Below are 16,737 nucleotides of genomic sequence, written 5' to 3' on the forward strand. Positions count from 1 at the left end.
GGGGAGAGGCAGGGCTCAGGAGACTGTGTCAGGGTCCACACTGCTGGCTACAGCCTGGCTGGGGGTGGCCAAGCGAGGTCTTTTATCTTTTTGGAGGAAGTAGAATTCCTGTGTTTTTTCCTTTTCCTGTGGAGCTTGTTTTTAACCCTTCCATAACCCCTCCCCCCCAACACACACAGGCACACACTCTCTCACATGCACACGCATTCACACCCTTTTGCCTTATACGTGAAGACTTTTGAGTCTGTGATAAAGACATCATTAGAATTAGTTTGTTGACATGACTGACTGAACAACAACAACTAATTAAGTGCTAAAAAAATGTTTGTTGTCTGCTTGGATGGTGGATCTTCTATCACAGAAAAAATTCCAAAATGAACCAGAGTAGTCTTCTGATATCTTGTCAATAATATTTCCCCATTTTTGAAATAAATATTTTCTTATATGTTCTTTATAAGAACAGAGTGAATGATCATGAGGAGCAGGGAGAGCGGAGTGTAAGATGCCAGAGGAGGATAGCGTGGTTGGGAAGGAAATAGTACATAGGCGGTCCATTTAGCAGAGTGATACACATTAGATAGACTAGCTCGTCCTCATAGGTGAAGAAGCAGGATTCCACCGTGTTATAAGTTATGCTCTTTAATGCTGTCCACAGACGGAGCGTGCAGCAACGTGAGTGCTGCATTCAGATCACATTATCGGTTATGACAGAAGTCTGCTCTATGAGCCACGTAGCCTGAAATGAGGAAGCAGCCTCCGGGCAATTCAGATTCCACCTGTCACTTCCTTTCACCTAAGCATACATTTCACCTTGAGATCAAATGTGGTCCTGATGTGAGGATCTGATTTACCATCATGAAGTGACTCTTAAGGGTGTCAGGAGGCCGGGAGAAGCCAGTGGAGGGACGTGTGTGTGCCCCCTTATCCTCCATGGCTTCGATCCTAGGGCCTCTCTCTGGCTCTCAGGTTCCTTTTCCGGGGTTCTGAGCCTGGGATACTGCTGCAGGGGAGCAGGTGTGACAGCTTTGCGTCCAGCCTGAGGTACCATCTTCTCAGTGGTAATGAGTTTCTGTATCAGGAAAAAAAAGGTTCACGCATACTTCATTATGTGGCTCTTTGCATTGTCGTAATGTAGGCATAAACACTTAACACTGCAGAGCTTGTTACTGTGTTCCAGACAATACCTCTTTGAGTCCTTTTGAAATAGCAGTTTCATCTGAATTTGATTAAAATCCATTTTGCTCACAGCTGCCTGTTGTGCAGACTTGTGGATGGCAGGGTGAATTTATTTAGTCTTTGTTGAAAAACACTTCAAAACAGTTTGTCTACCCATTCTCATTACTTTAAAAAAAATGTGCATGCATCCTTTGGAAAGAATGCTTATGCCTTCCAGCAGTAGTAATTACAGTAATTTTTATTTACATTCTTTTTCCTAGATGGATTAAAGTTCTGAATGATAACTAGATTAGAGCACTTTTATTAATGCTTCTTAGATAGTCAAGTGGTCTTATTGGGCAGACTAGTTTCTAATGAGGTTGTTTTGCTGATTGAGTTACACAGCCTCCACTACTCACTTTTTAGTTAATACTGCTTCCTTCCTTAACATACCTTTTGTCATGGATGTTATATCAGTCAGCTGTTGCCAAGTATCAGGCAACCCTCAAAATTTTAGTGACTTCCAAAAAAGAAAGCTTTTATTTCTCACTAATAGTTTGTAGTTGAACTGAGGCATCTCTCCTTTAGGCCAGGGTCATCTGTAACTCAGCTAGGGTTGGTCTGTACCACCTGTCTCATTTTGGGGTCAGTGTGGAAGGGGCAGTGGCCATGAACTTGATGATAGAAGCAGGAAAAGACAACCACGCGTCGTGTCTGCCAGCATCCCGTTGGCCAACACAGGTCACACACCCACATCCAAAGCCAAGGGCAAGGAACAGTACACTCCATTCACCAAGAAGCCATGGCAAGAATATCTTCCTCCTCTTGCTCCTCTGGCTACAAGAGAGAGAATTGGGACCTCACACGGATGCATTCAATCGCGTTTTCCAAGGTTCTCTTGAAGATAAATTCAGGTAAAACTTGTAAGACCTCTCCCTGATGGAAGTGCTGAGTCTCAGTCATCAGTTGAACTCATTTCCCAGTTCAGTCTTCGCTTAACCCCTCCATGGGCTGATCACTGCCTGCCTCTGAAGCAGTTTATTCACTGGGATCTGCTCTCACTGTTAGGGGCTTCCCTGGTGGCTCAGATGGTAAAGACTCCACCTGTAATGCAGGAGACCAGTTTCAATCCCTGGGTTGGGAAGATCCTCCGAGGAAAGGGATGGCTACCCACTCCAGTATTCTTGCCTGGAGAATCCCATGAAAGAGGAGCCTGGCGGGTTACAATCCATGGATTCACAACGAGTCAGACGCAACTGAGTGACTTTCACTTTTTCTCACTGTTAGACTGCTCTTGCCATAATTGTCCTTATTGTGACCATCTGCAGTCCATCCATCGGTGGCCGCTCTATGGCAGAATGGAGCAGGTCTGTTCCACAATTGTATTATACCAACAGCCTTCCAAGGACACAGTGCCCTCTCTCACCTCCTCTGGTTTTTTTTTTTTACTACCGCCAACGTTCTTTAGTCCCCCTACTGGTTCCTACATAACACAGATTCCAAACTACCAACATCCAGTCACTTATTAAGGATACACTCTTGTAATTTTTTTAAAAAAAACTCATCTTTATAAGGAATGAAACTGAATAATCCAGTTGGTAAGAAGGAAAGAGATTCTGTTGCAAATCAGTGCTCACGATTTTCTTCTGTCATCTCATTAAAATCGTTTGTTGCAGAAGATGCAGTGGATCATCGTGGTAACAGTCCCGACCACCCTTTATATGTGGTTTATAGCCTACTGAGTTCTTTCCTACATGCTATTCCTTTGGAGCCACACTGTGATCCTGCTGGGATGGTAAAACTGTCGATTTCCATTTCATGTCTGAAAGGATCACTTGATTGAGAACTGGAACTCAAACCCAGACCTGACTCTAGGACGGATATTGTTGCCAAAGTCATCTTCTGGTCATGGTTATTCTTGACAGTGCCTGTATACATTTTTTTCTTGATTTGTCTTTTCATAGGCATGAATGATTAATTGGAAGAACTGCTGATTTTTTTCCTGACTTGTAACTTTTTTCTTGGAATTCTAGACATTAAAGATTATTTCTCTTTTTATAAGTTTTGTTTTTCAGGAATTGCCTTACAAGTTTCACCGCAGTTCCATTGTTTCTTGGTATGCTTTACATCTCCTTTTTGCTCTCTGCATTTTGGCTCTTAGACAAGAAAACCTGGGATATAACCATTGTGGCATATAGTACAGATAACCACGTGTCCTCCACGTTGCTCCTTCAGTTAAACAGTATACTCTACAGAAACATAGAGACATGGTGATAGAGCCCCGCCAGTCGCCCACTTTAGCTTCTCCTGGAACTGAGAATTCAGCACAGTTTGAGAAGTCAGCGACTGACTGACGAGTGGCACTTTTCATGGGTCATTAAAGACACTGCAGAACCAGGAGGAAGATCACCTGTTTTTCCCTCGTTGGTTCTCTGCTCCTAGACTTGTGTTTGGTGATGAGAGCCACATGACAGCTGCTGCCGCATCCTCAGTGAGTCACTCTAAACCTGTTATTTAGTCTTTTTTAAACCGTCCATCTCACGATGGGTTGTCCATTGTTAACGATGGGCCATTCAACTTATCTTTGGACTAGAGAAAGATGGGAACATTTTTAATTGTTTCAAGTTGAATCATTCGTAAGATATTCAGTATTTCCAAACCTTGAGACAATGTCAGTCATCTCAGATGTGGATGAAATAATCTACTTGTAGTAAGAATCAGAGATTCAGATTTACCATAAGGTCACTAGCCTCAAGATATTCCACACGAATCTATGTCTAGTACAGTTTGTTATTTTCTGGCTAATTTATCCTTGATGATACATAGGTATATAGCAAAAGGACAGAAGTACTCCTTTATTTGAAAACTCATATTTCTGTGTCCTGCTGTGACTATTCTGAAGTCACTTTAAAAGAAGGCACAGTTTGGGTTGTTTCTACATGTCGGCCAGTTGTCAGGCCCCAACCTTGACAGGGGTCGTACCGGGAGCAAGTGTGCCCCATGCCTTAGCAAATCTGGGTCAGCAGTAGGTACGGAGCCTGCTGAGTGGCATGGGGCCAGCCCCAGGTCTCTTCTGGGCACAGGGAGGCTTCACCTTCTGGACAGGCATACAAGCATGTCTTGGCTTTCTGCCACATTCCGTAAGGTACACCTGCTCACACAGGCCGCCTTTGTGTTCTGTTTCTTGTGACATGGCTCGTACTTGAGAAGGTCCTTGCTGCCTATGCCCCAGCCCCCAGTTTTCAAACTGGGGGGTCACAGTAGGTACCTGATGCAGAGATCTCTAATTAAAACTATTGCTATGGCACATGTGGTTGAAAAAGGAAGGGTTAGAAATATGTGCTATGCTGGGAACAGAGAAAGGGGAACCGCTAGTTTTGCTAAATCTGATAAAAGCCCAGGTTTGCCTGTATTTTAGAAGCAAAGCATGGATATTTGGCTAAGAGATCACCCAGCCGTCCTGAGGCCTGACCTTGTCATAGTTACAGCGTATACTGAATTCAACCATCTGGTTCGTAATTAGAGTATTTAGGTGAGAATGCTGATGCCTCCCTGTGGGATCGGTCCACTCCATGCCCTCTGCAGTGCCAACAGCTCTTAATTTCTTTAATTTGCTCCTTTTGAAGGAGACACAGCCTGAGTAAGGAAGAGAAGTTTCTAACCTGAATATTCAAAACATATCCTGTGATCTGTCTGCCTCCTTTGGCTGAGGACTGGACTATAGTATTTCCCTGACACTGGAAAAATAGTGTATTTGTTGACACTGGACATTGTTTTGGCAAAAGCTATCAGAAGAAAATACTTCTCTGTATCTTATTTTAAAAAGTATTTCTTGTGTATAGACATGTAATCTGTTACTGATTATGCACTTTTCCTTGACCTTTTATTTCTAAGTAGAGCCACCCTGTGGTGCATTTAAACTTGCTCGACACATCCCACGTGTTTATCCAGATCGCCTGTGCGACGAGCTTCCACGCTACAGCCTTTCATGCTCCGTCACCTCCTAGCATGCTGTGCCACTGGCTTCCCCTTCCCAGTCTAAGACTCTTCTTTGCCCCATGTAGAGAAACTGTGACTGATTCCAAAATCAGTAATTCCATAGATATTTAAAAGCTCTCACAGAAAACAGGATATGATATGATGCAGCACACATTTACAGTAAAACTCAAGATATTCAAAATATAACTACTTTCAAATAAAAAAATAAATTTGGCAGACATTTGTGTTAACTTTCCTTCCTGCCCAACAGAAGCGTAGTTTAGGAGAATGTCAGGAACCTTGCACAGTATATCCTGAGAATTCAACATTTTACATCTTGTTGACTTCAAAACATAGCATCTAAAAATCCCATTGCAGCAGTGATCCAATGGAAACACATACTTGTGGTTTTTCTCTATACTTCTGCTCAAATGTCTTTGGATTCCTGATTATTCTTCAGTTATTCATTTCTGCAGGTGTTTATTTCTCTCCACCTGTTAATATTTAATTACTGTGAAATCAGTGAGATTGAAGTAAACTGTGGCCCCAGATGTTAGTGGGAATGCTGACAATATTTCTAGTCTTTGCCATACAAAATAATGAAGAGAAGTATCCTCTTCTCAGTGAAGGGATCAGTTGTTCTTCACTGTCTGGTCCCAAACGGGGCAGTGGCTCTTGTGTACCGTCTCGGAGAACCATTTCCTGGGGTACACGTGCGCATGCTGGGGTGGGAAGGGCTGTCCTAGATGGAGGTGAGTTGCCCGATAAGATCCATTTTCTCCCAGGTCGCTGGTCTGTACAGTATTCATATACCTGTTAAATATGAAGCCAGTGGTTTTTTTCTTTAAAGGATTTATGAGCCTATGCTTCAAGCCACTTTTTTTTTTCATCAGGAATTTCCACTATGGTGTTTGACACCAAGGATAGCTAAAGAGAGGTATACCATTGCAATAAAATGAATGGTTTTTATCTTGGGTAACCAGCTGTGCAGTGAAAAACTAAGACGATCTAGAAGGCTCTGGTAACTTCATATCGTGCCAGGATGTTTGCAGTGTCAGCTGGATGAAAGGAGCCATCTGAGGCAAATCCCACACCTCCGTGTCTCCCAGAGACCTGCCTTTCACACCCGTAGCAAAGCTGGGCCTTTCATGCACTGCCTGGCCGAGGCGCCCAGGGCCCAGGACCCCTTCCTGCCAGAGGGAGAGGGAGCTTATTGCCCCTGTTGTCTTTTTGGTCAAGTAAGTAAATTTAATAATCGTGGGGTCTCCCATCTATTCTGTGTGTGCTGAAGTGTTTATTAGCTCAGTTTATCTCAGGTGGACAGATTTACTTTAAAATGTCTTGAAAGCTACAGAGTGAGGCCAGTCAGAGAAAGACCAATACGGTATGATATCACTTATACGTGGAATCTAAAAAAAAATACAAATGAATCTGTATATAGAAGAGAAACAGACTCACAGACACAGAAAACAAACGTCATTACCTAAAGGGAAAAGATAGGAGGGTAAATTGGGGATTTGGGATTATCAGATTCCCACCATTGTATATAAAATAGACAGTAAGAACTTACTCCATACTTGGAGAACGAAATTCAATAACTTGTAATAACCTATAATAAGAATCTGAAAAATATTTGTAACTGGATCACTTTGTATACCTGAAACTAAGACAGTATTATAAATCAACTCTAATTAAAGAAATAAAATACAAGAGTGGATGTGTGTGTGTGTAACTGAATCACTTTGCTGGGTACCTGAAACTTACACAGCTTTGTAAATCAACTATACTCCAATAAAAAGTTAAAAATATGTGGATTAGTACATAAAGGTCATGCTAGCAGTGCAGTGGTGATATACATGGGCTTTCTCAGTTTGCCTGAGTTTGAGTCCTGGCTCTTAGCACTTCCCATTTTTCTAAACTCTTACACGTTACCCACGCTTTCCGCATCGGGCCTCTTTTCTGATAAATTGGGTGAATAATGGTTCTTGCCTCATGGGGAGTGTCATGAGGATTAAATGAAATGACACAGTTGAACTGTTCAACACAGTTCTAGGTAATAGTAAATATTCAATAGATGCTAACTGTAATTATGATTTTAATGATTTTATTACTGCTGTTTCAAAAACGTGTCTTTTAGTGTTTTGTAAAGCCCTCCATTGGTGGTAACAATAAGGATTGTTCAACGATCTCCTCCCATTCACACTTAAGAGAATTCCTTTTAATTTTTTTTTTCTTTTTGCCTCTTCCTCAAACCCCTCCTTGACACCATCCAGACCATAGACATTTGTCGGGAGCTCAGTTGATTATTAATCAGATGGAGCCTAAAAAAAAAAAAAAAAACACTTGGGATTGTTTTAATTGTGGTTTTAAAGAGCTTTCCGTACTATATTGTCTTATAAAAATGCCTAGAAGTTAAAACTAAAGCGAATGTGAATAAAATCTCCAGCTTTGGAGCTTTATGTACAGCAAGCAGTCTTGTAGTCTGTGAAGAAAAAAGATGTTCTTCAGTGATTAAGACTTTCTGAAAAGATTCTGGCTTATATATATTTTTTTTAAGTCAGGATATGTGATCTGTTCTTTTTTTCCTGCTCATTCTTGTAAATTGAAAGGAACATCAAAGCCAGACAACATTTGGGAGTGCTTTTGTGCTACCTTTGTGGACTGGTATCTCTTAAGCAGTGGTCTTTTGTCATGAGAGAGACTTAGCGTTTCTCTTTCAAAGGAAACCATCATTTTTCTAAATAAACTCTGCTGGTTGGATGTTCTTTTCTTTGCTTGAAACTGTCTCCTCCGCCCGCCTGGGCGGGGTATTTGCAGTGTAGTGATCTTGGTCTCTCTTTGTTCTTCCATCCAATGTACCTTTGATAGCGGATGGTTTCCCGCTCTTTGGGAGCAAATCCAGATGACCTGAAGGACCCCATCAAAATCAGTATCCCCCGCTATGTTCTCTGCGGCCAAGGGAAGGACGAGCACTTCGAGTTTGAGGTCAAGGTAAGTGTCCCTTCATCGCTCTTTTGGAGGCTGGAGGCGCGAGGCTCTGCAGTGCTTTTTTTTTTTTTTTGTAAAAGGAGATAACGCTACACAAGCACATGCACTTTTGTACAGTACTGGTCATGTCCTTCTTTAAACCAGTATGTGAAAGTCTGGCCTGGAGCAGGTGGAGGGAAGTTGTCCCATAGAAGGTGGTGGTGGATGGGGCATCAGGCTGACACGGACATTGCTGTCACCTCGCAGGCCCACAGGTGAGGTCACCAGCCACCCTGGACTGCCAGGGTTTTCCTGCTCTGGGCATAGACAGTTCTACGTCTTGGGAAACCACCTAGTGCTCAGGCAAACCAGGACAGTAGGGCCATCCTACCACAGACTTAGGCTCCATGTTTTTTAATCTATTAGAGCAAGAATAATCATATTTATGTCACAGGGATGTTAGGTGCATATAAAAGGCTGACTCCAGTTTTTGGTATATGATAAAGAATAATACATTGTGGCTGTTGCTGTCATCCTTACTGCTGTTTTCACTGTTGTTTCTGTTACTAGTGAGTAGGAAGCTTTCCTAGTCTGTTATTTGACTTATAGGACTTTGCAGGAAGAGACGTGCCTGTCTCCTTAACTCATCCTTCCCCAGATAGTGACTTCATCTCATTTCTAGTGGAGTCCCATCGACTCATACGCTTCATTACCTACTGCTGGCCGCCATTCTCTCCTCAGGGAATTTCTGGGTAATCTCACTTCCCTTTGGAGGATGAGCGAGGGTGTTGCTGTCGGGGCATCCACTAGGATGACCAGTATCTGTCTGCAGGAGGGCCTTCCTGGAGGTGGTTTTGGTCGCCAGAGTCTGGATGTTGAGTTCTCTAAACTTGGATTCTACTGCGGCTGACTGAGTGGCCCGAAGTCTTCACCTTCCTTGAGCTTCGGTTTCCTCACTGGTAAAATGAGGAAATCGGACCTGACCAGGGGTTTCCAGGTTTCTCTTTAGTGTACCCTTTGAACAGAGAATCTCGTATGAGGAGGACACTGTAGAAGCAGATGAGCATGGATCAGCTGTGGGGGGGATCTTGAAGCCAGCCCACCTTCCCCCAGCACTTCCCCCACCTCCCAGATGTCCCTCAGGGGAGCCCTCAGGCTCTGGGGGATCCCTCCCTTTAGGCCTGTGTGTTCTTTCTGTCTTCCTGGAGAAACAATGCAAATAATTTATCTAATTAATCAAAGTTTTTAGATTTTTATTTCTACCTACTGATTATCCCCCCTCCCCCACCACGTTTTTAACAGAACTTGTGCATTAATTTATATATTTGAGGTGTCTGTTGAGAAGGCATGATTGTTGTGTGGCAGTGGTGGTGGTTGAATTTGGCCAGATTCTGCAGTTTCTTATTAAAATGGTCCATCATGTCCTTAACCCAGTGCTTCTACTGCCCCTGACCTAATGCCTGATTCCTGTCCCGTTTCTTTTCTCAGCCATTTGAAATTGTGTGTCTGTAAGGAGAAGGCAATGGCAGCCCACTCCAGTACTCTTGACTGGAGAGTCCCATGGATGGAGGAGCCTGGTGTGCTGCAGTCCATGGGGTCGCGAAGAGTCAGACACAACTGAGCGACTTCACTTTCATGCATTGGAGAAGGAAATGGCAATCCACTCCAGTGTTCTTGCCTGGAGAATCCCGGAGACGGGGGAGCCTGGTGGGCTGCTGTCTATGGGGTTGCACAGAGTCGGACACGACTGAAGCGATTTAGCAGCAGCAGCAGCAAAGATCCATTTGGGGCTTCCCTGGCAGCTCTGCAGTAAAGAATCTGCCTGCAATACAGGAAATGTGAGTTCATTCCCTGAGTTGGGAAGATCTAGAGGAGGGAATGGCAACCCGCTCCAGTATTCTTGCCTGGGAAATCCTATGGACAGAGGAGCCTAGTGGGCTGCAGTTCATGGGGTCACAAACCAGTTGGACACAACTTAGTGACTAAAGAACAACAAAAAGTTCCATTCGTACCTATGTGTTATATGTTGGATTGGCCAAAAAGTTTGCTGTGAGTTTCTCTGTGTAAGGCCTATTTGTATATATTATTTCTATATTTTTAAATTAGAGGGTAAAGAGTGACTTTCACCAACTCAGAATTCTTCAAAACTCACAGCACTGGAGGACATGTAATGATTATGGTTGGTACAGAGATTTCTTTTATTTTAGTGGATAAATGTGCTGCTGCTGCTGCTGCTGCTGCTAAGTCGCTTCAGTCGTGTCCGACTCTCTGCGACCCCATAGACAGCAGCCCACCAGGCTCCCCCATCCATGGGATTTTCTAGGCAAGAGTACTAGAGTGGGGTGCCATTGCCTTCTCCAAATGTGCTAATAAGGTATAATTATTAGATTGATTTCATGAATAGAACTTAAGACATGAGTAAAGAAAATACTTAATTCTTTTTAACTGAGTTGATTTAAATGAAAATTTAAGCAGATTACAGGCTGGCCATATGCAGATCTGGCCAAAATTGTGATGCAATTGTAAAGGCAAATTAGAGAAACCAAAGACATGAAGTATCTGGAGCCTTTCAGCATCCCCGCTGCGCTCTCTGAGCTGATCAAAGCCCTGTCTGAAGGCATGTCATTGCTCTGCCTCCTTCTGTTCCTGTCCCGGGTGCTGTCATTACTAGCACCAGGACTGGACTGTTAGCATTTGCCTGGAGAATTCCCAGTTCTTTACAGAGGAAGGGCTGCCTCGTGCATTCTCAGGGTGGCGGCCTGAGGGCCTCATGTTCCTGTAGGGTGCACCCTGTCCACAGCAGTATCAGGGTCCAGTCCTAGACACAAACATGAGAATATGCTGTCCCTCCCTTGGCAGGACAGACAAAAGTATCTGGGTTCCAGTAGAAGTGGAGCTGCTGGAGAAGTGCTGGGGGGTGGGTATTCCCCCTCCAGGTAACTTCACTGTGCCTCATCTGTGAAATGGGGCTGAGGGAGCCTGTGGGCTGGCTTGGTTTGAGGACTGTAAGAGCTTTTGTATGTGAAAGGCTTGGAATAGGGCCGGCCACATTCTAAGTACTGGATAAGGTGTTGAGAATGAGTGAGATTTTACTCTTGGAAATCCCTTAATGACTTTCATGTTTATGACTCTTCGGATTTTGTTGTTGTTGTTATTTTTCTCCCTCTGAGTTTGAAAATGAACTATGCTAACCGTTTCCTGGGCGTCCCTGGTAGCACTAGTGGTAAAGAACCTGCCCTGCACGATGCAAGACACACAAGAGATGCAGGTTCTGTCCCTGGGTTGGGAAGATCCCCTGGCGGAGGAGATGGCAACCCACTCCAGTATTCTTGCCTGGAGAGTCAATGCTAAAGGAAATTGATCTTGAATATTCATTGGAGAGACTGATGCTGAGGCCAAAGCTCCAATACTTTGACCACCTGATGCAAAGAGCTGACTCATTGGAAAAGATCTTGATGCTGGGAAAGATTGAGGGCAGGAGGAGAAAGGTATGACACAGGATGACATGGTTGAATGGCATCACCTATTCAATGGACATGAGTTTGAGCAAGTTCCGGGAGTTGGTGAAGGACAGGGAAGCCTGGCGTGCTGCAGTCCACGGGGTCGCAAAGAGTGACTAAACAACAGCAACCACCATTTCCTGCCATCACTTTATTTCATGCATAGGCAATGTTTTCTAGAACAGGTCATCACACTTAGGGTAATATTTTGGTTGCTACTAAATTCTCTTGGTGAACCAATAGTTTTGAAAAGGTAAAAAATAACTGTTTTTTGAAAAAATATGTTTAGTCTTAGATTTCCTTATATATGGTATGTAATATTAATGTACATTTTATATCAGGCTCATTTAAGGGGCCGAGCTGACTCAGGCACAGGCCCTGGGTGTACGTCCCCCGTGGTTGAAGTCACAGGTCCCAAGAGCCCAGGAGGACACCAGTATGCAGAGTGAAACTGTGGAGAGCTTGTCTCTCAGCTTCTCACTCATCCTTCCCGTTCCTCCACCTCCTGCCTTCCCGCCCACTCTGCTGTAGATAGAATTGATTAGTTATTTACATTCCATCTTCCTGTCCATTTTCATTTTAACCTCCAGTCCGATCACTCCAGCTCTCCAACGTGGTCTGTTCATTGCCAAACGAAGCAGTCATGATCCTTGTTAAAGGAATGTTTGAGGTTGGCTGCAGGACCGGGAACCTGTGGGCCGAGAGGGGGCCAAAATGCTCATCTTCTGGTCCACAAGGCATCCTAAGGAACTTTCCATCACTGAACTTTAAAATGAGGGGGAAAAAAAAAGTTTTTAATTCAAAAGGACATTTATATCTTCTTTATTTGGGGGGTTAAAAACAACTTTTATAAACTGTGAGAATGGATATGTATAAGGTTTTGGGGTTTTGGTCAAATTTGTAATTTTTTAAATCAACTTCATTTAGGCATTATTTACACCCAGTGAAATACCCCATTTTAAATATAGTTTGATGAACTTTGACGTATGTGTACACCCAAATCAAGCACCCCAATCAAGGTTTAGAACTTCTCATACACTCTAGAAATTTTCTGATACTCCAGGCAAACACTGATCTGCTGTCTGTAATTATAGATTCCTCGGGTCTGTTGTGGTGTGTGGAGGGGATGTGTGGACCAGAGGCATTCACTCTTGTGTCTGGCTGCTTCCTCTCGCAGCCTTTTAGAGATGCATCCATACAGTTAAGTGTAACAATAATTTGTTTCTTGTTATTGCTTAACAGCATCCCACTGTGGGGGTGCATCACAATTGGTGGGTCAGTGTCTGTTTTGCTGTTCTCATCTGACAGTACAGGAAGCTGTCATCTCTATGTCACACCATCCTCCCCCCCTTATTTCATTGACCCTGAAGGACACATGCCTGGAAAGCCCTGGGTGAAGATGTCTTTGGGTGAAGTCATACCTGCCGGTGTCTCCCAGTAGCACGTCCTTCCGGAGCTGTGTATGCATGTATGTTGAGAGGTGTACATCCCGCCAGCTGCTCTCAGCCGCAGACAGGCTGCGGCTGTGCAGCCTGGCTCCTCTTGGCGAAGAGCACACAGTGTGCTGCATTCCACTGACTGGCGGGCTGATCAGCCGAACGTAGTAGGTTGGTGCAAATGTAATTGCAGTTTCGGACCGTGAACTTTTAATTTATTTCAACGAGGCTCAAACACATGTTCACTAATCAAAATAGGAATGATGAGGCAACACATTTTGGCCAATGAGAAATAAGTTTATTCCTGTAGCATAAAAATCCATGCCTCAGGATTTGATGAACTCTTGGAAAGCATTTTCTGCCTCCTGCTGGTTGTGGAAGTGCTTTCCCTGCAAAGAGTTGTTGAGATGCTTAAAGAAGTGGTAGTCGGTTGGTGAGCGGTCAGGTGCTTGTGGTGGATGAGGCCAAACTTTGTAGCCCAGTTCGTTCAACTTCTGAAACATTGCTTGTGTGATGTGCGGTCAGGGTGTTGTGGTAGAGAAGAACTGGGCCCTTTCTGTTGACCAGTACTGGCTCCAGCTGTTGCGGTTTGTGCGTCTCATGGATTTGCCGAGCATACCTCTTCAATGTAATGGTTTTGCTGGGATTCAGAAAGCTGTAGTAGATCAGACCAGCAGCAGACCACCAGACAGTGACCATGACCTTTTTTGGGTGCAAGTTTGGGTTTGGGAACTGCTTTGGAGCTGCTTCTTGGTCTAACCACTGAGCTGGTTGTCACCGGTTGTCATATAAAATCCACTTTTATTGATTTTTGGTCAGCTGACGAGGCCTCCACTTACTGAGATTTTTCACTTTTGCACTTTGCTTCAAATGCCGAATGACCATAGAACAGTCGATGTTGATTTCTTCAGCACCTTCTCCTGTAGTGGTAAGAGGATCAGCTTTGATGATGGCTCTCAGTTGCTTGTGTCAACCTCTGATGGCTGGCCACTGCCCTCCTCATCTTCAAGGCTCTCGTGTCCTTTGTAAAACTTCTTTAACCACTACCACACTGTATGTTCTTTAGCACTTCCTGGGCCAAAAGCGTTGTGGATGTTGCGAGTTGTCTTCAGGGCTTTACGACCTATTTTGAACTCAAATAAGAAAATTGCTCAAATTCTTTTTATCTAACATCATTTCCGTAGTCTAAAATAAATATAAAATACACGGCAAGTAATAAGTCATTAGCAAAAAACATAAAGTGAGAAATGCACATTAAAATGATGTATATATAACATTACCACATTTATTTAAGAATGTATTCCAATATCAAAGAGCAGAGTTCAGCAGTGCAAAACTGTACTTAGATTTGCACCAACCTAATACCTGTACTGGTGATGTGACTGGTGATAGAAGCAAGGTCCAATGCTATAAAGAGCAATATTGCATAGGAACCTGGAATGTCAGGTCCATGAATCAAGGCAAATTGGAAGTGGTCAAACAAGAGATGGCAAGAGTGAATGTCGACATTCTAGGAATCAGCGAACTGAAATGGGTGACTTTAACTCAGATGACCATTATATCTACTACTGTGGGCAGGAATCCCTCTGAAGAAATGGAGTGGCCATCATGGTCAACAAAAGAGTCCAAAATGCAGTACTTGGATGCAATCTCAAAAACAACAGAATGATCTCTGTTCGTTTCCAAGGCAAACCATTCACTATCACAGTAATCCAAGTCTATGCCCCAACCAGTAACGCTGAAGAAGCTGAAGTTGAACGGTTCTATGAAGACCTCCAAGACCTTTTAGAACTAACACCCAAAAAAGATGTCCTTTTCATGCTAGGGGACTGGAATGCAAAAGTAGGAAGTCAAGAAACACCTGGAGTAACAGGCAAATTTGGCCTTGGAATACGGAATGAAGCAGGGCAAAGACTAATAGAGTTTTGCCAAGAAAATGCACTGATCATAACAAACACCCTCTTCCAACAACACAAGAGAAGACTCTACACATGGACATCACCAGATGGTCAACACCGAAATCAGATTGATTATATTCTTTGCGGCCAAAGATGGAGAAGCTGTATACAGTCAGCAAAAACAAGACCAGGAGCTGACTGTGGCTCAGACCATGAACTCCTTATTGCCAAATTCAGACTGAAATTGAAGAAAGTAGGGAAAACCACTAGACCATTCAGGTATGACCTAAATCAAATCACTTATGACTTACAGTGGAAGTGAGAAATAGATTTAAGGGCCTAGATCTGATAGAGTGCCTGATGTGCTATGGAATGAGGTTCGTGACATTGTACAGGAGACAGGGATCAAGACCATCCCCATGGAAAAGAAATGCAAAAAAGCAAAATGGCTGTCTGGGGAGGCCTTACAAATAGCTGTGAAAAGAAGAGAAGCGAAAAGCAAAGGAGAAAAGGAAAGATATAAACACCTGAATGCAGAGTTCCAAAGAATAGCAAGAAGAGATAAGAAAGCCTTCTTCAGCGATCAATGCAAAGAAATAGAGGAAAACAACAGAATGGGAAAGACTAGAGGTCTCGTCAAGAAAATCAGAGATACCAAAGGAACATTTCATGCAAAGATGGGCTCGATAAAGGACAGAAATGGTATGGACCTAACAAAAGCAGAAGATATTAAGAAGAGATGGCAAGAATACACAGAAAAGCTGTACAAAAAAGATCTTCATGACCAAGATAATCATGATGGTGTGATCACTGACCTAGAGCCAGACATCCTGGAATGTGAAGTCAAGTGGGCCTTAGAAAGCATCACTATGAACAAAGCTAGTGGAGGTGATAGAATTCCAGTTGAGCTATTTCAAATCCTGAAAGATGATGCTGTGAAAGTGCTGCACTCAATATGTCAGCAAATTTGCAAAACTCAGCAGTGGCCACAGGACTGGAAAAGGTCCGTTTTCATTCCAATCCCAAAGAAAGGCAATGCCAAAGAATGCTCAAACTACTGCACAATTGCACTCATCTCACACGCTAGTAGAGTAATGCTCAAAACTCTCCAAGCCAGGCTTCAGCAATATGTGAACCGTGAACTTCCAGATGTTCAAGCTGGTTTTAGAAAAGGAAGAGGAACCAGAGATCAAATTGCCAACATCCACTGGATCATGGAAAAGCAAGAGAGTTCCAGAAAAACATCTATTTCTGCTTTATTGACTATGCCAAAGCCTTTGACTGTGTGGAGCACAATAAACTGTGGAAAATTCTGAAAGAGATGGGAATACCAGACTACCTGATCTGCCTCTTGAGAAATTTGTATGCAGGTCAGGAAGCAACAATTCGAACTGGACATGGAACAACAGACTGGTTCCAAATAGGAAAAGGAGTTCGTCGAGGCTGTATATTGTCACCCTGTTTATTTAACTTGTATGCAGAGTGCATCATGAGAAACGCTGGACTGGAAGAAACACAAGCTGGAATCAAGATTGCTGGGAGAAATATCAATAACCTCAGATACGCAGATGACACCACCCTTATGGCAGAAAGTGAAGAGGAACTAAAAAGCCTCTTGATGAAAGTGAAAGTGGAGAGTGAAAAAGTTGGCTTAAAGCTCAACATTCAGAAAACGAAGATCATGGCATCTGGTCCCATCACTTCATGGGAAATAAATGGGGAAACAGTGGAAACAGTGTCAGACTTTATTTTTCTGGACTCCAAAATCACTGCAGATGGTGACTGCAGCCATGAAATTAAAAG

The 16,737-nt window shown here is 43.3% G+C and overlaps 1 protein-coding gene across 1 annotated transcript in view; it reads left to right on the forward strand.

Moving 5' to 3' along the window:
- The window catches only part of KIF16B (kinesin family member 16B), a 270,569-nt gene that overhangs the window by 180,653 nt on the left and 73,179 nt on the right, over positions 1-16,737 (forward strand). Inside the window, exon 23 of the mRNA XM_010854070.1 lies at positions 8,002-8,124. Within this exon, the coding sequence (XP_010852372.1) occupies positions 8,002-8,124 (123 nt within the window). The remainder of the gene's footprint in view (positions 1-8,001; positions 8,125-16,737) is intronic.

The sequence above is a fragment of the Bison bison genome, unplaced genomic scaffold (genome assembly GCF_000754665.1).
Source record: "Bison bison bison isolate TAMUID 2011002044 unplaced genomic scaffold, Bison_UMD1.0 scf7180017864335, whole genome shotgun sequence".
Taxonomy (NCBI): domain Eukaryota; kingdom Metazoa; phylum Chordata; class Mammalia; order Artiodactyla; family Bovidae; genus Bison; species Bison bison.